This window comes from Coenobita brevimanus, chromosome 33, assembly GCF_032717465.1.
Source record: "Coenobita brevimanus isolate Jiangsu-jjx chromosome 33, ASM3271746v2, whole genome shotgun sequence".
NCBI lineage: Eukaryota > Metazoa > Arthropoda > Malacostraca > Decapoda > Coenobitidae > Coenobita > Coenobita brevimanus.
Window position 1 is genome coordinate 13,730,361 of NC_136986.1, and position 27,180 is coordinate 13,757,540.

At 41.3% G+C, this 27,180-nt stretch overlaps 1 protein-coding gene across 1 annotated transcript in view; it reads left to right on the top strand.

The window, feature by feature from the left end:
- The window catches only part of LOC145395795 (ionotropic receptor 93a-like), a 94,014-nt gene that overhangs the window by 55,912 nt on the left and 10,922 nt on the right, over positions 1–27,180 (top strand). The window contains exon 6 of the mRNA XM_080269332.1: positions 5,694–5,880. Within this exon, the coding sequence (XP_080125458.1) occupies positions 5,694–5,880 (187 nt within the window). The remainder of the gene's footprint in view (positions 1–5,693; positions 5,881–27,180) is intronic.

Genomic DNA, 27,180 nt, shown 5'->3' on the forward strand with positions numbered 1-27,180 from the left:
CACATATACAGTATATATATATATATATATATATATATATATATATATATATATATATATATATATATATATATATATATATATATATATATATACTGAATGTTACATGTTGTTGTTTCCTTCTGTTATCTGTTGTCTTTGGACTGTAATACGTTCTGTAATGAGAAGACAAATTCTTAGTGTTACTTGAGGTTTGGAATTAGTAAATGCTATATCATATGCAACAATGCAGAAAGTTATGTAGAATATGAAAGTACTCCTGTGGCATATACGGCAACAGAGTGTATTGTATTAGATATATAAAGACTCTATTTCATATCATTGTACTTTGTTACATATGCAAAAGGTCCATGTTATTGGCTTAGAAAAACAAACTAGAAAGTGCCAATTCAGAATGCTATTACTTATTTTTTTTTTAATGTGTCCGACTCTGGGCAAAGGCTTCAGGGCATATATCTCGGCTGTAGTAGCCTATCCCAAGGCCCAGTAGTCCTCCTACACCTCCACATGTCACCACTTCGGCGTTAACACCCACCGTCCATATTGAATACATGCTAGGGCTGTCTCATACAGGACTGGTGTATTGGTATTAGCGAGGGTACTTTTATGACATGTCGGCGGGTCATCTGGTAGATCAGGAAAGTCAGCTTTTATGAAATTCAAATCCTTAAACTGTTCCCTACCCCAGCCGAGATTCGAACCTGGGTCCATCAGGACTGCAGGCCGCCTCCCTATCGATTAGGCCACCGCTGACATGTAGACCACGTTATTGTTCTGTTTGTCTTTTAAACACACTTTGGACAGGTCCTTCCTGCGGGACGCGTCCAGGTCAGTACTGTAATGTCCTATGCCTCTCCAGCATGGACTCCTATCCTCTCCAACACTCACTACAACACCTTACAAACCATACACAACACTGCCTTACGAATTGCCACTAGTTGCAACAGTCTGTGAATATCTTGCAGACACCTTCCACTTCTCCCATCTGCTCCAAATCATATTTATCCAATCGCTTTCCACTTCTCTCCTACATTCTGCCTTTATCCATCCTCTTGCACCCTTTCTGTCCTCCTTGTATGTATGTTTGTATTATTATTATTATACTAGACACTACAGTGTTAGTTTTAAGTATATTACCAATAAACTAATATTTTTTATTTATTATATTTTGTAGCAACCGTAGCTCAGTGGGATACAGCGCTCCGCTCTAGCCAAAGGGTCGGAGGTTCTAGTCGACCCAAGGGTCATTGGTATACATCAGGAAAGGCAACAGCTCATAAAGTGCTACACGCACCAAACCTAAGTGCTCTACCCAGGGGCAACACCATAGCCCTTATCAACGAAAGGGGACAGTGGGAGAAAAGAAAGTACTTGCAAATTATTTTAATTTAAGCTAAGATTACCTCAAGAATAACACTAACTGCTCCTCCTTCCCCCCAGCTAACCCTGATTCCAAAATGACCCCCACTGGAAATACACTGCAGAGGCCTTATTGGGTTATCCTTGGCTGGTTTCAAGCATGGCTGGGACTTATAAACACTTGTTCGATGTTTAATGTGCCACTGTGTGTAAATCCTAACCGACTCTTATTATTATTATTATTATTATTATTCATTTAGACCTCCTTTCCCACCCTAGGGCATGTGAGGAGTAGTAATGTCCAGAGAGCCCAAAATTGCCAAGTCCATGGGCCACACTTGCATTCGCTCATCATTGAAGCCCCCGGAATCCTGGCTTTATCTGATATGCCAAAAACATTCACCACATCTTCTAGCTTCATATAAAAGTATCCGATAGAGTCAGTCCGGACTCTGTCACGTAAAAAATGGGTGCCAAATCCCAGATCACGCGCTAATTCTCACAAGAGTCATCCGGCAGCTCGATCTCTTGGCAGTCCCCTAGCCTCATCAACTTCCAAACCTCTCTTCCTCACACACTCATCCACCATATCCCACCTCCTTCTTGGCCTACCTCGCCTTCTCCCTCCTTCAAATTCGCTCAGATATACTGCACCTTTTTCACCACTCACTTGTTATCCATTCTTTCCTCATGACCATTCCATCTCAGTACACTCTCTTCGATTCTGGTGTCCAGAGGCTTCCTCACTCCACATCTTTCACGTATCACATTATTTTGTATCCTATCCACTCTCTGTACTCCACATACATTCCTCAGTAGTCCCATCTCCATAGCTCTCACTCTTGACTTTGCATTTACATGCCACACCATAGTCCATATGTTAAAATTGGCACCAACACTTCTTCATGTAAGCCTCGCGCAGCTCCAACACTTAAGCCTATGTTTCTTATCAATGCCTTTATTGCACCAGCTACTTTCCATCCTTGTGTCACTCTACTTTCCACTTCTGCACATTTTCCTCTCTTTTCTATCACTGTACCCAGGTATCTGAACTTTCTCACCAAGTCCAATCTCTCTCCATTCACTGTAGAATCATACTGGGAGTCACAGTCTCTCTCAATAACCATCACTTTACTCTTTTCTACATTTACTCTCAAGGCACGTTGCTCACAGACATCAGCAAAACTCTGCACTAGTCTACCAAGTTCTTGTCCGATATTTCCAAGCAGTACTGCATCATCAGCATACAACAAATATGAGATATCCCATCCATCATCATTCATTCACAACGCCATCCCTCTCTCCATTGCTTGTGTTTTTACTTCTCTCATCACCCCATTCATATATATATTGAACAACCATGGAGGCATCACACAACCTTGTCACACGCCCACACCGATTGTGAACCATTCACTAAGATGCCCATCAACCCTTACACATGCTTCACTACCATCATAAAAACTCTTGATAGCACCTAGCAGTCTACCATCTACACTGAACATGCGCAAAACCTTCCACAATCATTCTCTGCATACTTTGTCGTATGCTTTTTCCAGATCCATGAATGCCATAAACACCTTATAGTCCTACAAACAAGCCTTCTCCACTATCAGTCTCACTGCAAATATTTGATCCACACATCCTTTGCCCCTCCTAAAGCCACCCTGTTCATCACTCAGTAGGACTTCAGATATCTATCTTACTTTCTCTGAAATAATTCTTCCATATACCTTCCCTACCACACTCAATATACTTATGCTACGATAATTTTTGCACCCAATTCGCTTACCTTTATTTTTGTATAGGGGTACAATCACAGCCTTTTTTCACTCTGCTGGCACAGTTTCACTCATCCATGCCTTCTTACATATCTCCAACAAGCACTTCATTCCGCTCTCTCCACGATACTTAATCATCTCTGCATACGCCTCATCAACCCCAGCTGCTTTCACATTTTTCAGCCGCTTTACAGCACTCTTCACCTGTGCGAGTGACAAGTTTCTTGGCACTGCATTCCTTCTCTGTATACCCCCCAAACCAATCATGTTTACAGTGGCTCTGGTCTCTGTAGTCATCAGGCTTTCAAAATATTCACTCCGTTTGGTCCTTACTTCATCCCCATGGGTTAATAATAATCACCTACATCCTTCATAACTCTTTTAGTGTTCAATTCTTCATTTCTGCACCTCTTTCCTGAATAACTTCCTATTTTCAGAGTAGTTTGCATTCATTTTCCTTCCTAGATCACCACTGACCTCCTGTCTCTTCTTCACTAGTCTCTTTACGTGCTTCTTGCTCTCAGTATATTCAGTTCTTATTTCAGTTGAACCCCTGTCCTGTAACCACTCTAGCCACTTCTTCCTCTTTTCCTCCACTGCTCTCTTAACCTCTTCATCCCACCATAATAATTAATAATGATATTATTATTATTATTATTATTATTATTATTTATTATTATTATTATTATTAAGACGTGACAAGACTGTATAAACACTGAATGGACTCATGATCAGTTGTATTTTTGAGAAATTTCTGTAAAATAGAAATTTAATGTATAAAGAACTGTCTTTGCTTAATCCTTTTCACAGATACACAAATATGTGTTGGTTTTGGTAAGTTCTATAAAGGTTGCTGCTTGGTTACATAAAGCTGTGGCAATGTTGCCTGAAAGTTGCAAAAGACGTTATCCTGCAACGTTGTGGCAACTTTAAGAAAACCATACAAGATTACGTTGTCACAACGTAGTGCCATAACGTTGTGGCAACATAAACCCAACGTTGTGGTAACGTTGCTGCAACGTAATACTGTTTGCTGGGAAGTTTGTGTTGGCGGCAGGGGGGGAGGGGGAACATGGCTTTTAGTGGAGGCCTGCGGTATTTTGACTGTCCAGATCTGGCAGCCCTAAAACTGTCCCCAAACATTTAATAAGGGTGAGCAATATTCAGGCTGAGAGCACACATGACTCTTATAAACTATAGCTAACCGCTCGTCAGTGACGAAGCAACGAACTCTGTACAGTAATACAAGTTTCTCTAAGGAAGTTTTAGCAAATGATCTGACCTGAGAGGTCCAGCTGAGGGCAGTGTTAAGTGAAACACCGAGAATTTCAATACTTTTGGAGATAGGAATATTAGTAGTATTGAAGATTATATAGGAATTTGGCAATATCTGGCTATTAGTAAACTGCATATATTTGGATTAACTAGCATTAAATGAGACAAGGTTATTTTGTCCCCCTTCAGTGATCCTAGATAAGTCTTGATTTATGGAGATGGCTGTACTGAGTTGTGAGTTAGAGATATTAAACTTTGTGAATGGGTGTTTAAGTGTGAAATAACTGTGAAGTGTTGAGTCACCTGCATATGAATGAACTGATTACGAGTGACAGATAAGAGATCATTAATATGAATTACGAATTAGGTTCGTGCCAGAACTGATCCTTGTGGCAGGCCATTGGTCACTGAGGGATATTTGAACATACCTCTACTTTTACTCTTATATTTCTGCTGCTGAGATATGAGGAAATCAGAGGAACTAAAGATGTTAGTCCATGGCAAGGGAATTTAGATAGCAGGGAATGGTGCCACAATCTGTCAAAAGCTTTAGGAATATCAGAGGCTACTGCATCAGTTTCTCCATGCTGGTCAACTGATTGATGGATGGTGTGAGTCAAGAGATTGAGTATATCACTAGTGGATCTTTCGTGGCGAAAACCATACTGCCTATATTAAGTAAGTTTTTAATCCAATATGATAATTATGTGCTCATTCATTCCAATTTCAAATATTTTACCAAGAGAAGACGTGATAGATATTGGTCTGTAATTGGAGGTGTCAGAGGAACTTCCCTTCTTCAGAACTGGATTGATATTGGCTTCTTTCCAAGAATTAGGGAATGAAGAAGTACGTAAGCATAGCCTGAATAATTTAGCTAGAACATAAGCAACTTCTAGGGAGCACTTTCTCAAAACAATTGGAGGAATTTGATCTGGGCCTGGAGCTTTTTTGGTTGGTAAATTGTCTAGGATGGATTTTACGTATCTTGTCTGTATTCTACGTGGAACAATGTTAAGTGGAACGATTTTATATTAACAGCCATTTTAAAAAGCAGTTTAGCAGCTGAATTTGATGGAGCAAAAACGTGTAGATGGTTTGGTATGTGACGAGCCACCGGGATTCCAGAGGACTAAATGATGTACGAAAGATTATGTGGCCCATTCTATTGGGCATGCTGTTCATTATTCTTGCAGTGTCGAATATTCCGTCCTTATTTATCCTACCTCATGATATTTCTGGTTAAATTATTACATTTAACTATTTTTGTGTTTATTTCAGGAGTGCTTATATTAGTAGCCCTCTGAACCTGCAGCTGATAATATCCCGGAACTTTGCAAAACTAGATGGCACTTCCCCCTTGTATATCGGCAAGGAAAACCTGGTACAGGTTTCGGTAGCCTGGCCAGTGCCTCATGATGCCCCCTACACACCTCAGATTAATAAATGTCTGAGGATTATATCGCAGGTGGGTAAGAGAATTTAATTGTTTGGCTTAATATGTTTTTTACACAAAATCACTCCTTATCTGAGTAACATTTACCGCAGATAGCATTTATATCATTGTAGTAAAGAAGTTTTTTATTTCACAAGGATGATGTCTTACATATTTTATTTTTGCAACTTCCAAGCACTTTTACCCAGTTGCAGATAAATCCTTGGCAGTGAACTAGTCATCACTAATTGCAAGTCTTCGATGAGTTATATCCTGAGATAAATAAAAATTGTCTGTAGATGACAAGAGAATTGAACTGAATTATTGGAAATAAAAATTGTGGCGCTGCAACAGCTCGATTATATGATGCCGAATAAACGTTAAAACCTGTACACTAAAACAACATCGATACCTCTAAAAGGATAAATGGCAACAAAGTAAGTAAATCAACAATAAAAGGTGTAAGAAGTTCACTTCCTTAGGAAAAAAACATCAATCAGATAGCCAATGGCTCCATCAAGTATGAAGGACAGAAAGTAGGCACCATCCGTCCTGCCATGCCTGTGGAGAAACCTCAACCGCAGGTCCCCCAGACTCGGACACAGGACTAGCATGTGACGGACAGTAAGGGGAATAAAGCAATCATCACAATACAGTTGAACTCCACCACACATTAGGAACCCACGACTAAGCCATGAGTGCCCAGTGCGTTGCTGGGCAACAGCCACCTCTAATCACTAAGACATGGACGGTAGAGCCCTCAGCACTACTACCCTCTGAATAACATCCCTTAATTTATTATTAAGAACAGCATCCCACAGGCTCTGCCAGCAAATAAGAATCATACTTCTAGTATGGTGTCATATTGGAAGTAGGAAAGGGGTAATATGCAGGGGTCATCGAGAAGTTGATTTTTCAAATGTATCTTCCATCTCATTGCAGTCCACGCTGACATGCGCATGAACCCTTGCCTTACTCGAGAAAGGCAAGGACAGGGAATGAGCTGAATTAAATTCTGATGATAAAATAGTGGAATTTAGAGGAATTCCAACCCTTACAAAATTTGCGAATTTCACCCCAGACCCGACACCAGTTTTTGACTCTGAACCATCTGTATATACAAGTACGGTTTCTCTGTGAACTGACAAATGGTCCTAAACAGCTGATGGCGAGCCCGAGAAGAGGCAGAAGACTTCGTAACCTCAGAATCCATGCGCAGCTGCACCTCAGGAAGGCACCATGGAGCGATTTTTGGGAGTCAGACAGGGCAGACACACTGCAGAGAAACCTTAATCACCCATAATCAGCCTGACTCAGTACGCAAAGGAATGTGGAGTGCGAGGATGAGAAACAATTACTGTGTGTGACTTTGAACCATCTTTATATACAGGAAGGGGTGCCTCTTTGAATGAACAAATGTTCCAAAAGTAACTTATAGCTGATGAAGCGCAAGAGGAGAAAGAGAAGATTTAGTATCCTAAAAATCCCTGCACACCTGCACCCTGGGAAGGTACCATGGTACAATTCTTTGTTGCCAAGAGGGAAAGACAGGCTATGCAGAGAGACCTAAACCCCCCATAATCTGCCTGATTCTGTACCCAAAGGAATGTGGAGTGCGAGGATGAGAAACATGATGCTGAAAAATGACTGCCATGATACAGAAACAGCAATAAATGACTCTGGAATATATCTTATGCGATTCCAACAACGAATGATTAGCGACTTATGCTGTAGATAAAAGGAAGGAACATCAGCTCCAGAAACTAGGAATGAGGCAAGATGTGAAAGCACCAGTGGCAAGATACAAAACTGCATGATGCAAAGGACTAACGACACTAAGCTGCGGAACAGTAGAGAAGGCATAGACCTCACATTCATAGGCAAGTTTAGATCCACCTAAGGCTTGATACAAGCGAAGGAGTGTACTCCGATCAGCACCCAACGAGGTGTGAGATATAAAGACAGTACCTTCAACAAATTCATTGCTTATTTACGTGACACTCAGAGAAGTTTCAAAGGTAAAACTCAAGTAACATGACAGTCAAACGTTAAGCCAAGAAACTTAGTCTTCTTCATACACTGTAGCAGGCACCAGCCCCTTTAATCTATAAAAGTGGATTGCCACACTCATGCTTGAAGAAAAAGGGAAATCTCTCCAGCCTGGCCAGCTGGCGAGCCTTTCCAGCACCAGCTGCATCCCCCTCTGAACAGCACACAACTAGGAACCAGCAAACCATATCACTAGGTCATCCACATAAAAGGAAGAAGACACCGTCTGTGGCAGGGAACCAAGTATGTCATTGATGGCAACAGCAAATAAAGGAACACTTAGCACACTCCTTTGTGGAACACCTTCCACTTGAACTCGTAGGACAGAGTGAGGAGGGCACACGGACCTGAAACCTGCGGTTCAAATAGAAGTCACTTAGGAACAATGGCAGATGGCCATGAAGCCCCAAACTGTGAAGTTAATTCAGATTGCCATGGTGCCATGCCATATCATATGCCTTTTCCAGGTCAAGGAACAAAGCTGCAAGACGATGTCCAGATGCAAAAGCCTCACAGACTGCTGACTCAGATCCTATGAGGTAGTCCAATGTACATCTCATCCAATGAAATCCTCTTTATCACAGAAAGAAGAAACATCTTTAGTTACTGAACTAGCCTTCCGCTAACTATCTTCTCAAACAGTTAGCATACAGAAGTCAAACAAATGGGACTATAGTTAGACTCATTAAAAATATAATTTTTATGTGGCTTAGGAAATGGAAGAACTAAACCAGTCCCCCAGTCAGTGGATACTTTATCTTCATTCCTTATCCTCTTATAAATTATCAATAAAAACAAAGACTCGTGCGACAAATGGAAAACCATAGCATATGGAATGTCATTAGGCCTAAGAGCAGAGTAATTACACTCCTGGAGAGCAGCCCTGAGTTCGCAGCCGGCAAAAAAAAAAAAAAAAAAAAGTTTTCCCATTCTGTATACACAAATAAAATACGTCACCTTTCCTGTTGACACCGGAATAAGCTGAATGGCTTGGAGGGATCTGAACAAAAATCATTGTAAAAATGTTCTGCCAGGGCTGAAGCTTCTTCAGATGAGTCGGATAAAGATCCTTGAATTTTAAGCACCAAGGGAGGAGAAAGTGATTATTTACCCGTTTTTTTCATCATCTTCTTCCAGACCAATGGTAAAGGAGTGGATAAGCTGGCTGAGGAGACATAGGTTCTCCACAAGTTTTGATGCAAGTTCTTCAGAACCCACTGATAACATACACGAGTTTTCTTAAATTGAATTTAAAAGACATCTTTATTTTTCCTAAGGTTCCTACAAGCAGCTTTGTGGACACACCTACCTAAAGCACACTCCTTATCCCACCAAGGCACAGATCACCTACAAATCTTTCCAGACCGTGGAAATAAGGAAAGGCCAGCCTGATATACAGTAGTTGTGAAATAATGTTCTGCATCATCAGCCCTTTGAATGTGGGGAACACTACAGTCGAGACTACAGTGTTCTGCAAGCTCTCCCCAGTCAGCCGAACCCAAACACAAGGGAGGGAGACATTTCACCAGCACAGAGTTGCATGCTTTATGCACAATAGGGTAATGATCAATACCATTCAAGTAAAACAAAATCTCACATGAAAAGTTCAGCGAAGAATCATGGGATACCAATGGAAGACCAATAACAGATAAAATACAAGTTCGAAAATACGTCAGGTCTCCCGTGCTGAGTGGAACCACTCCAAATCCTCAGCCAAAGATGCCATGAGATCACCAAAAGCATCACACTTTCACCCCACACAGCATGAAGCCCATTTACGTCGCCTAGAACAAATGGCCAAGAAAGCTGACGAATGAAGCAGTCAAGGCACAGAGGGGCGTGGAGGGGGGGGGGATAGGTAAAGAAAACAGATGTAACTCCTCCCCAGGTGTAATTGAACAATCACAGCCTGAAGGAGAGACCAGACGGTACAGCAAAGCAGAGGACAGACACCTCGAGTACCAGAGTCCATAATAGCTGGTGAGCGGATAACTGTATATCCTCTTAGAACATGAAGAGTCTTGTTTCTGACAATTGTCTCCTGAAGGCAAACACAGAAGATAAAACTCACACAAGAGCAGTTGAAGTTCCTCCCAGTTTGCTGAAATACCTGAACAGTTCCATTGTGGAGCAGCAATTAAAGGACGAGGCATGGCAGGTTATCTTCATGCAAATGATAACAGAATTTTGCTGCATCTTCTAAAGAATGTCATGAAAGATGGGTTACATACTCTGCAGCTTCACTTAACCTTCCAAAACCCTGAGCTGCTGCAGGTGGAATTTTGTGAGCAAGGTTCTTAGCTTACTAACATTCATCTATCAGGTCATAATTCCAAGGATCATAGGACGCAATCTGAGGTTCCCTCCTTATTTATGTTTTGAAAATGCACCAAACCGTCACCCCAGGGTGACAATGATTTCTACTGAGTTAAAGTTAGAAATCCCGTGTGGTCTGTTTAATCTTTTAGTTAATGAAAAACAAAAGCATTCTGGGGCCGTATGCTAATCACCGGCAAAATATATTGGCTAAGGTACAAGCTACCAACAAACCAAATTTTAAGAAAATATCTCTATCTATTGCTGAGATATTGGCCAAAATGCACTTTGGTGTATGGTGAATGGTACTCAGGCACATTTGATCAAATCCTAACGAAAAGTTAATCACTTCTGCCCATTCACATAATTGTTATTTCTTCGTGGTTTGATGAAAATTCTTCCACAACTTTCAGGAACACACACACACACACACACACACACACACACACACACACACATTTGATATACTTCCAAAGGAAGTATATCAAGTAGTCAGAGCCTTGAGGAGTTTGCTGCGTTAGCAGACGACAGACACTGTCGGGTAAACAGACGAGCCGTGAGTAAATTCCCACACTGACCAAACGGAGATGCTGAAGTGTAAGTGGAAATTATATTTCTATAAGATGGTGTACTTTCAAGAAGTGCAACTAGGTAAGAGGAAGGGAAACAGTAAAAAACATGATGACTGCACAGACCTGGTGGAACTGGTTATACTTAATATATTAGCAGAGGAAGTGAACAAATTGGAAGGAACTTTCAAACTGGAATTGGAGGAAATATGGAAAGAACTGTACCAACAAAAGGAGAAAAATGAGAAACTGGTAAAGGAATTTAACAGAAAAGATGCAACAAAAGTGAGCTCCAATATGAGGTAGATATTCTGAGGAAGAAAATGAACGAAATGGGAAATACAGTAGTCACCCATGAAAGAGTTTTGAAGGAGTACAATTTTGATAAAGACATAATTAGAGATGTAGGTGATCTAACAGAGCAAAGTAGAGACATTAATGAGAAGATAACTCAGGTAAATGAAATGATGAGAAACTACACAGAGGAAGTAAAATAATACATGAGGAGAAGTAGCCAAAATAAGTAAAGATCTAAAAACAAGGCTGAAGCAAAAGACATGACAAGAGAAGTGAAAGACAACATAAGGAAGAACCCAAGGCTGATAAAGGAAACAGCTGGGTTTAACAGATCTATAGCCATCACTGTTAAAGGTGAAGAAGAAATATGGAATTGAATCACCAGAGATAACAAAGAGGTGGTAAATATAATGGACATAATGAAAGTAGCATCAAATGTAATCTGTGAGAAAGATGTAGAGAAATTTAGGAGATTAGGTACATATGAGAGAAACAGGTCAAGGCCCTTGAAAGTGACCTTCCAAAGTGTGAACACTGTAGAAGAGGTATCAAAAAATGCTGTCAAACTTAACCCCTAAACCGCGGGGTTGTTTTTGCTTGACTTGCGTGTTTCGCGGGCATATTCGCGCTCCGACAGACTCTCTAAAAATATTTGCCAAAAATCAGTTATTAGTCCTAGAATATTAAAATTACATATGCATATGGCACATACTGTACCTTCAGCTTTCTCCTGGGATGTTTGTTGAGCCTTCGTCGAGTACTGTAGAACTTGCGGAGACCTCTGAAGTTGGGTAACGAAGTCTCCACTTTACACTTCCCGACAACCCGTAATATGATTACCACAGCCTGATATTATGACTAGAAACACTATTCTATGATTCTCAAATAGTTTGGAATCCATACTCAAAAAAAAAAAAAAAACTGTGAAAGCAATGAAAATTACGAGTGCATATGACCTTCCCACTTGCGATCGTTCACTGCTGGTGTTCTGTCATATATTATTCATAAAAACACTCACACTTTATATTTCTATTACTATATAACACTTATATATATCTACAGTCTTTATCCATAAGTTCCTTCAGTAATAGTAGTTTATTGTCACTGTAGGCATTCAATTTCTCTTTCAGTAAAATAAGTAGCATTCACTTTCTCGTCCTGTATACTATCGTTGAGAGTGAATCTGTCACTTTCACTTTCACTTTCATAACTCATAGTATTCATACATGGTAGAGTGAAACTTTCACTTTCATTACTCCTAGTTTTACTCGTATTCTTATATTACTACTCATTTACATTTCTATTTACATTCTCTATTTTATTTACATTATTTACATTTCTATTTTATATACACTGTGTTGTGCACTGTCACTTGCAGTACTTTATAAAACGATTTTCCACTGTTCATTTATATTTACAGTCATTGCTTTCACTTGCTGTTTACACATTATTTACACATTATTTACATTTCCACTTGCACTGTTTTACTCACCAGAAAGATCGAAGTCACTGTGTATCATTTTCATTGACAAATTAGCCAGTTCATGTTCAACAGCAGTCATGTAGCCCTTTACTCCTTTCCACAGGAGGTTTAGTAGGGGGTAGAGGTCACAGGGCCCTTTGCATGGGGCTAAAAAGTGGCAGAATTGGACAGGCGCGAATCCGACGTGCTTTCACTTTGAAAGACGACAGTAAACTGAATACAGTGTGGTGGCCTGCCTAGGGGGAGTGCAATGCTGCCATTGTCAGCTTGGAGACGGCTGCTAATATATACGCAATGAAATGACTGGTAGGTAATCTAGACAATACATAATAAATTAGGTAGTTCCAGGTGAATGTAATTATCACTTAGGCTTCTCCCTTCCTTTCTTATATATATTTTTATTATGAGAATAGATTATACAGCATATTTCAAGGGGAAATAAACAGTGAAAATTAGCGAACGAGTGCACGTGAGGTGTTGTCAGGTGATAATTAGCCAATTCCAGGTGTATGACACTATCACTTACCTTATTTCTTTTTTGTATATATTATTTGGTATAAGAATAGGGCATAGGGCTTATTTCAATGGATGAAATCAGTGGAAAATTCCAGGGAAGATTTATTTAGCGTAGCATGGCCGGGCAGGTGAGAGGAGAGGGTAATGGAGGGGAGGTAGGGAGGGGAGTCAAGAACAGGGAGAAATGGCTAAATTGTCAACAATAGATGGGAGTACAGATGAGATTAGGAGTGCTGACTAGTGTTGGACTTTGGCAGTACTGATAGATGATACAAGCCACCTCTTGAAAGCCCGGGTGAATTCAAAATAACACAGAATCAGAAAAGTGATGCCCCGCGGAATGATCCCTTGCTCCCAAGCGTCACGGTTAAAGGGTTAAGGAATCAGAGGAGTACAAAGAAGTGTGGATAAAAAGGTACCTAACTCAAGAGGAACGGGGATTACTAAAGGAAAAGAGGGAATAAGATCAAATGAAGTGAGAAGTATTATTTTTTAAGAAGTAAGATTGCAAGTAAAAAAATGGCAGATAAACAGCAGGAACTAAATAAGACGAAGATAGTAGACTCAACCAATGTCAATTATGTGAACACTACAGCTAACTATGCTCTCCAGTCTTTCAAACACAGTGTGTCCAGGTGATGAAATGATCGGATCTTGAATTTGGCTCTCTCTTGCATATTGTTTTTTTCTTGGAAGGAACAATAATTGGCGGCTCGCGGCCTTTGGTTCCTTCTTCCTCACAAAAAAAAAAAAAAACTCAAGAAGCCTTGGACCAGGACTGACCAAAAGGTGATGACTAATAACCGAACCAGTGAGCTCTATAGTATCGAGAGGCTTTCTCGTGGGTAGCACCACGTAGTTTGTGTAACCGCCGCCAAGGCCCCAGGGCGGCACTGATGTTGTTTATTTACACCACCGACATCCACGTCTTTTTAAATCAACTGATGAATTTGGAAACCCATAGTGCCATGGCCCACTGCTTAGGTTATGTAAGCAACAGTGAAACAGAAACAGCAAGCAAAGAACAGAGATGCAATTACATTACCACTGTTGACGTGACGAGTGCATGTGTTTCTATGGGCCAGCCATAGTTACACGCTCGCTGCGGAAATAACCTCTCCATATTATAGAGCTCAGGGGAATGAACAAAGGACATGGTACAGATAGCGAAATGGAATGTAAGGGGTGCAAATGATGAGGTGAAAGAGAGAGATTGTCCATGTGCTTGAAGGTGCAAAAGTAGATGTATGTGGATATAACTGAAACTAAATGGTGAGGACAGAGTGTGAGAGAATGGGAGTATGGATGGGGTACATGTGTGAGGGTAAGTGAGAATGAGAGGGCAAAAGAAGGAGTGTGTATTGTTGTGAGTAATAGATGGAAGGAGAATATAGGAGAGTATGGATCAGTTGCCACAAGGATTGTGTGGCTAAGACTGAAAGTTGGACTACAAATGTGGGCGATTGTGTGCGTCTATGTGCCAAAGCAAGATCGTACAAGCAGAGTGAGAAAACAGTTCTGGACAAATGTGGAAGTGTGCATGGAAGAGTTTGAAAGGAATGAGAGAGTGGAGATATGACTGGTAAAGTAGGGAATGTAAAGGTGGATGGAGTAGTTCGTGAGTGGGGTGTGCCAGCAGAGATGGATGAGAATGGCACTGCTAATGTGGACATTTGTGCCATGAGGGGGTTGGTGGTAGTCATTACCCTCTTCAGGCACAAAATGATCCATAGGTATATGTGGCGAGTGATGAGAAGGGTGGGTGGTGAACTGAATGAGTGGAAGGAAATACTTGATTATGTGTGTGTGGATGATAAGGTAAGAAGGTGTGTAATGGATGCAAGAGCATACAGAGGTTGGTGGAGTTTTTGACCACCACTTGGTGGTGGTGAAAATCAATGTTCAAATGAAATGAAGAAGTAGAAGAAGGGAAGGACAGGAGGAAGTAGTGCATACATAGAGGCTGGAAAGGTTACAAGAGGATGGAAAAAAAGCATAATATAAGAGAGAAGTGGAGGAGCGATTGGGTAAATATGAATAATTGGTGCAGGTGGGGGATGTGGAAGGTGTGTGCAAGATAATCACAGAGGAAATCTGTGCAGCATGCGATGTGGTGTGTAGGGTGAAGAGAAGTTGAAAGGGGGTGCAGGGAACAGCATGGTAGAAATAAGAGGTGAGACAGGCTGTGGCACAAAAGATGATTCCATATAGTGAGTGGATGAGAAATATGGGCGTGGAAGAAGTTGAGAGACTTAAGAGAGAGTTATATGTGGAGAGGAAGAGTGAGGTGAAAAGATTAGTGAGAGAGAATAAGAAAAGAGTGGATGAGGAATTTGGAAAGAATTTAAGTGTACAGTGGAGGGAATGTAAGAAAATGTTCTAGAAGGAGGTAAAGAGAGTAAGACAGGGTGTCAAAGAAGTTAGTCGGGGAGTGAAAGATAAAAGTGATAGATTACTAGTGGAGAAGGGAGAAAAGGTGAGCAGATGGAGAGAACACTTTAAGGAATTTTTGGATATAGAGAAAGAAAGTAATGCAAGAATAACTGGCTGGGGAATGGCTGGGAGACGGAGGGATGTGAGATGAGAAGAAGAAATCAGAAGGTTGGAAGTTATGGAACCAATGATGAAAGTCAAAATGGGGAAAGCCCCAGGAATTGATAAGTGTGTGGTGAAATGCTAAAGCATGGGGGAGAGATAGTAGTAGAATGGATGTGGAAGATGCGCAGATTGGCTTGGGAGGACGGTAGAGTCCTTGGGGATTGGAAGTCCGGTATAATTATTCCCCTGTGCAAAGGAAAAATGGAAAAAGAAGCGTGTGGTAATCATAGTGGTATCCGTTTTCTTAGTGTAATAGGAAAAATATATGGTAGGATACTTATTAACAGAGAGAAATAAGAGAGGAATTAGTTGGAGAAGAACAGGGAGGTTTTTGGAAGGGAAAAGGTTGTGTAGATTAGATATTCATCTTTAAATTTTTAGTGTAAAATTTTCTTGAGAAGGGAAAGAAGCTGTATGCGGCCTTCACGGATTTAGAGAAAGCATATGACAGGGTGGATAGTCAAATATTGTGGAAAGTGTTAAGAATATATGGAGTAAATGGGAAGTTGCTGAAGGACGTTACGAGTATGTATGAGGGTGCTAAGGCTGCAGTGCGTGTGGATAGTGAACTGAGTGAATTTTTCTATTTGAAGGTTGGATTGAAACAGGGATGTGTCATGTCTGCTTGGTTGTTCAGTCTGTACATGGATGGGATTATAAAACAGATACAAAGTAGGGCAGTAGGTACTAAAGCGGCCTTAGTGAGAGAGGGCAGTGTTTGGAAACTCCCTGTACTGTTGTTTGCAGATGATACTGTGTTGTTAAGTATAGACGAAGGGGATCTACAAGGCGTTGTAGATAAATTTGGGAGAGAGTGTAAGAAACAGAATATAATGGTGAATGTAGGGAAGGGTAAAGTTATGGTTTTCGAGAGAAGTGAAGTCAGTGAATGTACAGTGAGGCTGGATGAGGAAGAAATGGAAAATGTGAGTACGTTTAAATACTAGGGCAGTGCGATTTGTAAAGACTGAAGTTTAGAGGGTGAAGTGCTCGAAAAGGTACAACAAGGAAGAAAGGTTGCTGGTTCCTTGAAAACAGTGATAAGAAACAAGGAAGAGAGCATGGAAGTGAAAAAGTTACTACATGACAGTATCGTGATACCAAGACTAACGCATGAAAGTTAAGCTAGGACCTTGTTGGAGGGACAGAATTCAAGAGTGAGAGGAATGGAAATGAGTTATTTAAGAGGCGCATGTGGAATCACATGGAGAGACAGACTGACGAATCAGGAAGAGAAGGAGCATTGTGGTGTTGTCATGTGGAGAGGATGGAGAGCGAGAGACTGACGAGGAGGGTGTATGTGGGTGATGTGGAGGGAGAGAGAGGGAGGGGGACTGACGAGGAGGGTGTATGTGGGTGATGTGGAGGGAGAGAGAGGGAGGGGGAGGCCAAGGATGATATGGAGAAATGGAGTGGAGAGGTTTATGAGAGAGGGGGTTGTGAGCTGGGAGCGGGGCACTGAAATAGCGTTGGACAGAGCGACATGGAGGCGATTTGTTTGTGGCCACCCCTTACTGCAATAAGGCGTCTGGCAATGGATAGGTAGAATACCGGTATACTCAAATATAGAAGGAATGGTATCCAATTTTTTAGAGATAAAAGACTGTATAAATGAGCCTCATATTATTTATCTAACAGAAACAAAATTAAACTGAAGGATATCAAACAACTCTTTAAATGTGGATGAGTACAGTATTTGGCGAGGACACAGAAATTAAAAAAAAAAAAAAAAAAAAGGAGGAGGAGTTATGATAATAACAGAGAAATTACTCCATGTAAAAGAGATAGAAACAGACATACCCTCACAAGTAGAATTAGTTGCAGCATAGATTAGTACATCAGAAGGGATAATAATTGGTGCAGATTTATATATGCCACCCAAGACAAACACATAGGATAAAGGTGAATATTGTTACGTCCCAGTCCCCATACTGCCACAGGCTCCAACAACACTAGTAGGCTACAGTACAGGAAGGACGTTGCCCAGCGAGTTGTTCTTCCTATGGTCACCCTTTAGGTGTGCAGTACACAAGATTAGCTGAGGCGAAAATAAACGCTGGCTTCTTAAAGTTCACTGTCTTTATTTTCCAAGTAATTCCAATTAATGCTTTTCAATTTCACTGTTCTCACAAGCACTAGAGCTATACACACTTTACCGATTGCAGCTACACTTAATGTTTAACAACACTTCACAGTTAGTACACTTAATGCTTGCTAACACTTCACTTATAACACAAGACTGAGAATAACTTTCACTGACAGTAATTTCACTTAATACATTTCTGTCTTCTCAAGGTCCAATGATATACAAACTTCAATATCCCGTCACTGTTTGCCACTGTTTTCACAAGTACCAAAAATGTACAACCTTCACTGACACTGACACTGCGCTACACTCAAACCAAAACCGACTGCACTTCACTCAGACTGAACTGAAACCCGACTAACCTTGTAATAATCTCTACATCATCTTATATAAGCTTGCATTGTTCTAGAAACGTCTACATTTTATGAGTATATTGTACTCTCGACGGGCAACAGTTGCCAACTCAGACACATTAAAACATGCAGAGTTGTCTCACATTACATAACACTCTAAATCATTAACCCTAGGACCTTAAACTACATAATTCAACAAGCAATCACTTAAATAAAATATTATGGAGAAAAAGATCATAAAAATAAATGATTGTTTAACATACGAAATAACTACACTCACAAACAACAGGCAAACTGGCAACTCCGATGACTTGTACAGGAACTTGCGGTACCAGAAAGTTTCGAAGGTACGGGACTGCCTAACTGGCAAATCTCCCTTCATAACAATATGAAGATCTGGCAGAAAAGACAATTCAGAGTTTAAGAACCTTACTATACAGAATAGAGGAAAAATCTGAAAGAATTACACTAACGGGAGATTTTAACACAAATATAAACTGGAATACTCTAGATGTAAAGCCATGAAAGTTGTTGAGATCAAAAGATTTAGGATCTTACACAGGAATTTTTTCTGACACAACATGTAAAGGAGAACATCAGAAAAGGAAGACCAGAACACCTTTCATTACTAGATCTCATAGCTAGTAGGCAAGAAAATGAAACTGACAATATATGCTGTCACCTCCCATTCAGTAAAAGTGACCATGCAGTACAAGAGTACAATTTGATGATAGTATTATGATATACTTAGAGGTAATGGAAATTACAAAAAGAGGCTAAACTACAAAAAGGGCAACTATCATGTCCTAAAGAAGTACTTCAATGATACAGATTGGGAAACGGAGGTAAGAGGACATGATATAAGTGTTATATATAAAAATGTATGTGAATTTTACGAAACAGGAGTCCATAATTAAGAGGAGTAGACAGTAGCACCAAGAGGAGTAGACTGTAGCACCAGACAAGCAGGGCAGTACTCCCAAGGTGGATGGAGCTTCCGTTTCAACAGCCCTCGGGACTAGTTCCAGACCATTCCCCTTTGCTGAACTTTTTCAGAGTTTCAGTAACACAGAGAGTAGGCCAGCGCTCTCCAGTACAAGTTTCTCTGACTGTCAACACCAAATTACATCCAAAGTTCACACTACACATCCTTTTCAAAATTTGAAAAAAAAGAAAAAAAAAAGAAAAAAAGAAAAATGGCGGTATTCGAAGAAGCCTCGGAGTCCCGGGGGGGGGGGACCATAAATGCTCCAACCATCCGCCCCTCTCCCGGTAACAACTCAACGAGATGCCTGGAACCACTGTCTGACTAACTCCTCCTTCATTTGTGCAATAAGCGTGGCCTTTCCTCTAACTTCCACTCTGTTGAGCACCACCTCTCCTCTAAACCTCACCTTCTCTTCCTGACTGAAACTCAGCTGTCTGAGGTACCTGACAGCATATCCTTTTCAGTATCCTCCTACTTTCTCGATACTCATCTCAAAGCCAAAGATGGTTGTTGTGTATGTGAATGCAACAACTTATCTTGCTCTCGTGTTCCAGAACTTGATTCTTTTGAATTCTCTGCTCTCTGTCTTCGGCTTTCCTGTCATTCTCTGACTAAATATATCTGCGCTGTTTACTTATCCCCTGATTCTACTATCAAAAATTCTTTGACTATCTTATTTCTATGATGGAACACATTCTGTCCATTGTTCCTTTCTCTGAAATCTCCATTCTAGATTTCAATGTTCACCACCACCTTTGGCTCTCCTCTCCTTTCGCTGATCCACCTGGTGAACAAGCCTACATCTTTTCTATTCTTAATGACCTAGAGCAGCTTGTACAGCACCCCACCTGTATCCCTGACAACCTTGGAGAGAGCACCAACATAACTGACCTCTTCCTTACAAGTAATCCTTCTGCTTATGCTGTTAATCCTTCCTCTCTGTTGGGCTCCTTCGATTACAACTTTATTACCTTAACCTGTCCTATCTCTCCAGTACAGCCTGTGGACCCTACAAAGAAACGTCGACTGTGGTACTTTAGAGTTGTGGATTGCGAAGCCCTCAGGCAGTACTTCTTTGATATTCCCTGGAGTGATTATTGTTTTCATGGCAGGGAGCCATCTGAGTGTACCTAGCGCGTTACGGAGGTTATTCTCTCAGGCATGGAATCATACATTCCCTTCTCATATCCTCTGACTAATGCAAGAAAGCCTTGGTTTTATCGCGCTTGTTCTAATGTTGTCCGCAACAAGGAGAGGGCATATAAAAGTACCAGAGTCAACCCAACCCTGAATCACATCTGTTTTTATGTTTCTGCCCGAAATTGTGCTAAGTCTGTTCTTCACTCTGCTAAAAGTAATTTCATCTGTATTAAATGCTCTCAACTCTCCAACTTCAATAATTCTTCCTGCTTCTTCTGGCACCTTGCCAAAAACCTGTCTAACAACTTTACCTGATCATCCTCCCCTCCTCTTTTCTACTCTGATAGCTCCATAGCTATTTCTTCTACTGATAAAACGGATTTCTTTGCACAGACTTTCTCCTCCAATACCACCTTAGATGACTCTGATACTCTTCCTCCATCACTTCCTCCCTCTGACTTCCTCATGGCTGACATTAAAAAGACCTTCAGCTGATGTATTTTCTGCCATCACTGCCCTCAGTACTAACAAGGCATATGGGCCCAATGGAGTCCCTCCTGTTTTCCTCAAGAAGTGTGCTTCTGTGCTTACATCCTGCCTAGGTACACTTTTTTGCCTCCGTCTATTGACTTGTACCTTTCCTTCTTGCTGGAAGTTTGCTTTCATTCAGCAAATCTCAAAGAAGGGTGACTATTCCCAACCCTCTATCTATCGTCCAATTGCTTTAATATCCTGTGTCTCAAAAGTTTTCGAGCCAATTCTTAACAGAGAAATTTAAAATCATCTTTTAACCCGTCACGTCCCGAGGTTTTCCACACCTCCAACATCCCCCAGTCCCGAGGTATTTTCGATTTTTTTTTGGGGGGGCTAAAACCTCCACTTTTGGTGAGAAACATCGAAAATTCATAGAGAAATCACTCACCTGAGGTTTAAAATACTCAATCCAGGTAGGAGTTCCTCCTTACCTGACTGGGTTTTCTAACATGCTGGCATCAAATAAAACTAGTTCTATGGGAGGGTAACTATTTTATCCACTCATAAACGGTATTTATTTATTTACTTGGTACAAATTTATATGTAGTATGAGAGTATATTGGTTTTCAAGCAGTAATATAGGCATTATAAGCATTGTTTCACTCACTAACTAATCACCATTCATGACCTTTTTTTCCCACATTACCTGATCATCATTTCTGACTGTTTCTTCCTGTAATGCTATGTAAACCTTGTCCTCCACATTGTCATCGATTGGGGAATCACTCTGGCCCTGAATGTCTTTATTGGCCAGGTCACTGGTAACAGGTGAATTGCCAAGACAATGGCGTGAGGGGGGGAGGGGGGAGGTTATGCAGTGTAAGGCATTGTCTCTGCTTGGCATCTTGTAGAGGAATAGAGGAAGGTGTCCCGTGTAAACATACGAAAAATCATGCGCTAAAATTGAAAAAAGTGCAAATTAGGGACCTTGCAATTGCACGACGTACCGGTACGTCGCCAGGACTGGCAAATGCAAATCGTTGCAACATACCCATACGTCGACGGGACGGGGCGGGTTAAATCACAACCTTCATTCTGATCGTCATTATGGGTTCCGTCAGGGATGCTCCACTGGCGATCTTCTCACCTACATTTCAGACTCCTGGTCATCCTCCTTTCGCGACTTTGGCGCAAGCTTTGCCGTTGCACTTGACATGCCATAGCCTTTCTGTCGACTCTGGCATAAATCTTTCATTTCCAAACTGCCCTCTTACCGTTACTATCCTATCTGTGCCTTCATCTATAGCTTCCTTTCTGGTCGTTTTATAGCCACTGTTGTAGACAGCCATCGTTCTTCGCTTAGATCTATCAACAGTGGTGTTCCTTAGGGCTCTGTCCTATCACCAACTCTCTTCCTTTTATTCATCAATGACCTTCTAAGCTGTACATTTAACCCTATCCACTAGTATGTTGATGATTCCACCCTTCTCATTCCATTCGGTTCCCGCAACATCCATATCAGCAGTTACTCCAACAAACAAGGGATGAGGATATGGCACACCTAATGTCTGACTTGGCTCATTACTCTGACTGGGGAAAAAAAATTTTGTTGTTTTTAGTGCATCAAAGACTCAGTTCTTACACCTATCAACCCGACAAAATTTTCCACAGGAGTACTCACTAACATTTCATAATATCCATCTCAATCCTGCATCATCCTGAAACATGCTTGGGGTTTCATTCACTCGGGACTTATATTGGTTTGATCATATTACATCTCTTGTACAATCTGCCTCCAAGAGATTAGGTGTGCTAAGCCGACTCCATACCTTCTGTACTCCTGCACAGTTGTTGACCTTATACACGGGTTTTATTCACCCGTGTGGAGTATAACTCTTATGTGTGGGGAGGCTCCCTACATACAGCTCTTCTCAATAGGGTGGAGTCAAAGGTTTTTCGTCTCATTAACTGTCCTTCTCTTACTGGCTCCCTTCAACCTCTGTCTCATTGCTGAATTGTTGCATCTTTATCTCTTCTGTCGCTACTTCAATGGTCGCTGCTCCTCTGAACTGTCTGCTTGCATCCCTCCATCTCTATGACGGGCACGTAGCACCCATCTAACAACAAAACTCTCATCCCTTTTCTGTCCAACTCTCTAATGCAAGTTACAGGTCAACTCTGGAACTGTCTCCCTCTTTATATCCTACTTCCTATATCTCCAGTCTTCCAAACGCAATGTGTCCAGGCATCTTGAAATGCATGGATCTGGAATTTGGCTCTCATTTGTTTTTTGTTTTTTTCTTGGAAGGAATGGTTTGTTGGCTGCTGGCCTTTGGTTCCTTCTTCCTTGCCAAAAAAAAAAAAATTATTATGTCCCATTGCGCAAAGACAAGGAAATAAGGATAAAGAACTGGTTCAATACTGACTGTAAAAATGCAAAAGAGAAAAGAGATTTGCTGTGGATCAGATACAGTCGACATAAAAGTGAGAGAGCATATAACAACTACAAGCAGGCAAGAACTGATTATACAAGGATAAGGAGAGAAACTCATTGGCAGGTTGTGGAAGACATTGTTAATATAAGTACTGATTGGCCGAAGTTGTTTTACAGCTACAAACGAAGCAAAGCAAAAGCTAAAGCTAAAATACAATCCATCATGGATGAGGGAAAAATCTATATCAATGATAAAGATATTTGTGAAGTACTAAACACAAATTTCCAGTCAGTTTTTACTCAATTAAGCAGATTTGCGAGAGATGAAGATGAATGAGCATGCCCACACATATTAACAAATATATGTATAACAAAAAAGAGGTCCAGGAAAAGATGAGGAAATTAGACAGGGGAAAAGCATATGGCCCTGACGAGATTTCGTGTTGAGTATTACAGGAACTTGCAAAAGTGCTAAGTAGTCCATTACACTTAATATTCAGAGAATCCTTAAAACAAGGAAAACTATATGATATTTGAAAGAAAGCAAACATGCCTCTTAGAAGAAAGTAAATGGGCAAAATCCACTTAACCTCTAAAGTACTAAGCTCGACGATCAACGTTTTTTCAAAACTTTTTACATGGACAAGGAACGTCAATCGTGCAACTTCCACAAAAAACTGGCGGCAGGTTGCCCCACCCTGGCTGTGATGTACTGTAGATGGCTTCTGACCAATCAGAACTAAGTGTTGGACACGCAGGAGGGAGGATCCAGGCCCTTACCCAGGCAGTGGGGGGTGCACCCTCAATCTCACTCTCACTGCATCCCTCTACTGTACCCCACTACATTGTTACTACCCTACCTCGCTTGGTTCTTACCACCACCACCATCCCTCACCCTCACACACCCTCCACATGCGTCCTCCACCCTTCGGATGTGGATCCCCCCCCCCATGTCCCGGCCCCCAGTCATCTGGAGGAAGGGTATTTCCCTCTACCCTCCCTCCATGTTCCTGTACTCCACTGAGTCCTTCCTTTGTGTCTGGTGGTGGTCTCCTCCCATCCTCCATTCCCGTACACCCCCTCCTGGCCTTACCACTCCCCACCCCGTAGCACAGAACATTTTTTTTTTTTTTTTTTTTTTTTACGTGTCCGACTCTGGGCAAAGACTTCAAGGCCTATTTCTCGGGGGAAGTGACCTATCCCAAGGCCCAGTAGTCTTCCTACACCTCCACATGTCACCACTTCGGCGCTAACACCCACCATCCATATTGAATACATGCTAGGGCTGTCTCATACAGGACTGGTGTATTGGTATTAGCGGGGGTATTTTATGACATGTCGGCGGGTCATCTGGTAGATCAGAAAAGTCTGCTTTTTAGGAAATTCAAATCCTTAAATTGTTCCTTGCCCCAGTCGGGATTCGATCCTGGGTCCATTAGGATTGCAGATCGGATCTTTATCCCCCCCCCCGCATATTTTTCTATCTCGACCAGGCCACAATGGGTAACTATTATCAACTTTGATGGGCCATAGCTTGGTAACTATTGGGTCTTGGAGGGTGGGGTTTGAGTTTTCAGGTGTGTAAATTCAAGCTCTATAAATTGGGCAGAAAACTTTAAACTTTTGAGAAAGTCGACAAATAGGCCTGTTTTTGCGTCCTGGGGGATAGTCAAGAGGGGTTAACTACCAACCAGTATCACTGACCAGTGTCGTAAGCAAGATGTTAGAATAACTAATATGAAGAATTTGGGTAAATCATCTGGAAAAACACAATATGATAACAGGAAGACAGTTTGGTTTTAGAAAGGAAATCATGTGTTACTAATCTATTAAGTTATTATGACAGACTTGCAGAAATAAAAGAGAAAAGAGAAGGCTGGGTAGACAACATATATTTGGATTCAAGAAGGCATTTGACAGAGTACCACACGAAAGACTTTTGTGGAAACTGTACAATCAAGGAGGAATTCAAGGTATACTGTATGATTGGATGAAAGATTTTCTCAGTAAAAGGGAAATGAGAACAATGCTAAAAGGAAATTATTCATCATTGAGAGAAGTGACAAATGGAGTTCGTCAGGGCTCGGTGCTGCCACTAATGATTTTATTTAGTATATATAAATAACATAGACAGCAACACTGAAAATGGAAATTACCTAAATGTTTGCCGATGATGAAAAATATCCAAAGGAAGCTACAAACACAGACTCTTGCCTAGAGCTAGAAGAGGAATTAAATAAGCTTCATGAATGGAGCAATAGATGCGAAATGGAATTCACTGTGGACAAATGTCATGTAAGAAAATTTGGTACAAGTGAAAAAGACCAGAGCGTCACTATAAGTTAGGAAGAACAACCCTACATACATCAGAAAGGGAATGGATTTAGGAGTGATTATCAATAGCAGACTATCACCAGCTGACCACATAAATAAAAAAGTAAGGAACATGTACAAACTGCTTGCTAATATGAAGGTAGCATTCACATATTTAATGAAGACATACTGAGAAAGATAACATCATTCATCAGACCAACTGAAAAGGTACAAAGGGCGACTACAAGATGAGCACCAAGTTTAACCCGCCGCGTCCCAGAGACGTGAATTCACGTCCTCACATGATGTGCACTCATATCCCGGAGTCGTGAATTAACGCGGCAACATTGCAAGGTCCCTAATTTGCACAATTTTCAATTTTTGCGAGTGATTTTGCGAGTGATTTTTGGCACGTATACACGGGACACCTTCCTCTATTCCTCTACAAGATGCCAAGCAGGGACAATGCCTTACACCGCATAACCTCTCCCCCCCCCTTGAACGTCATTGTCTCGGCAATTCACCTGTTACCAGTGACCTGGCCAATAAAGACATTCAGGGCCAGAGTGATTCCCCAATCGATGACAATGTGGAGGACAAAGTTTACATAGCATTAGAGGAAGAAACAGTCAGAAATGATGGTCAGGTAATGTGGGAAAAAAAGGTCATGAATGGTAATGAGTTAGTGAATGAAAGAATGCTTATAATGCCTAAATTACTGTTTGAAAACCAATATACTCTTGTACTACATATAAATTCGTACCAATTAAATAAATAAATACTGTTTATGAGTGAATAAAATAGTTACCCTCCCATATAACTCGTTTTATTTGGTGCCAGCCTGTTAGAAAACCCAGTCAGGTAAGGAGGTTCTCGTACCTAGATAGAGTATTTTAACTTCAGGTGAGCGATTTCTCTATGAATTTTCGATGTTTCTCACCAAAAGCGGATGTTTGAGCCAAAAAAAAAAAGGTCCAAAAATGTCGGGACTGGGGCGTACCACTTCCCAGAAAATGTCGGGATGGGGCGTGTTAAGGGACCTAAGCTATGAAGAAAGACTTGAAAAATTAAACCTACAAACATTACAGGAGAGAATGAAAGAGGAGATATGATTAAGTTATATAAATGCCTCACAGGAAAAGAGACAATAGAAGTAAATACCTATGGGGTAGCAACATTCAGTGGACACTGTAGAAAATTTACAAAATGAGAGGCGATAAGGATGGAAGGAAATTCAGTTTCCAAATAGAGCAGTTGATCAGTGGAATGCACTACCAACCGTCTGACGGAGGTGGGAGCGGCTACAGGCTGACTCCTTCAGGAGGGGTGTGGAGCGGCTACAGGCTGACTCCTTCAGGAGGGGTGTGGAGCGGCTACAGGCCGACTCATGGGCAACACCTTCGGAGTGGCTACCAGCTGTCTGACGAAGGCAGGAGCAGCTACCGGCCGACTCCTGCAGGAGGGGTGTGGAGCGGCTACAGGCTGACTCAGGGGCAACACCTTCGGAGCGGCTACCGGCCGTCTGACGAAGGCGGGAGCGGCCACTGGCCGACTCCTTCAGGAGGGGGTTTGGAGAGGCTACCAGCCATCTCAGGAAGGACACCTTCTGATGAAGTCGGGAACGGCTACCTGCCATCTCCTGGTTACCTTCAGGTCGGCTACTGGCCGATTCCTTAGTGAAGGGCGAATGGCTACCGTCCGTCTCAAGAAAGAAGAC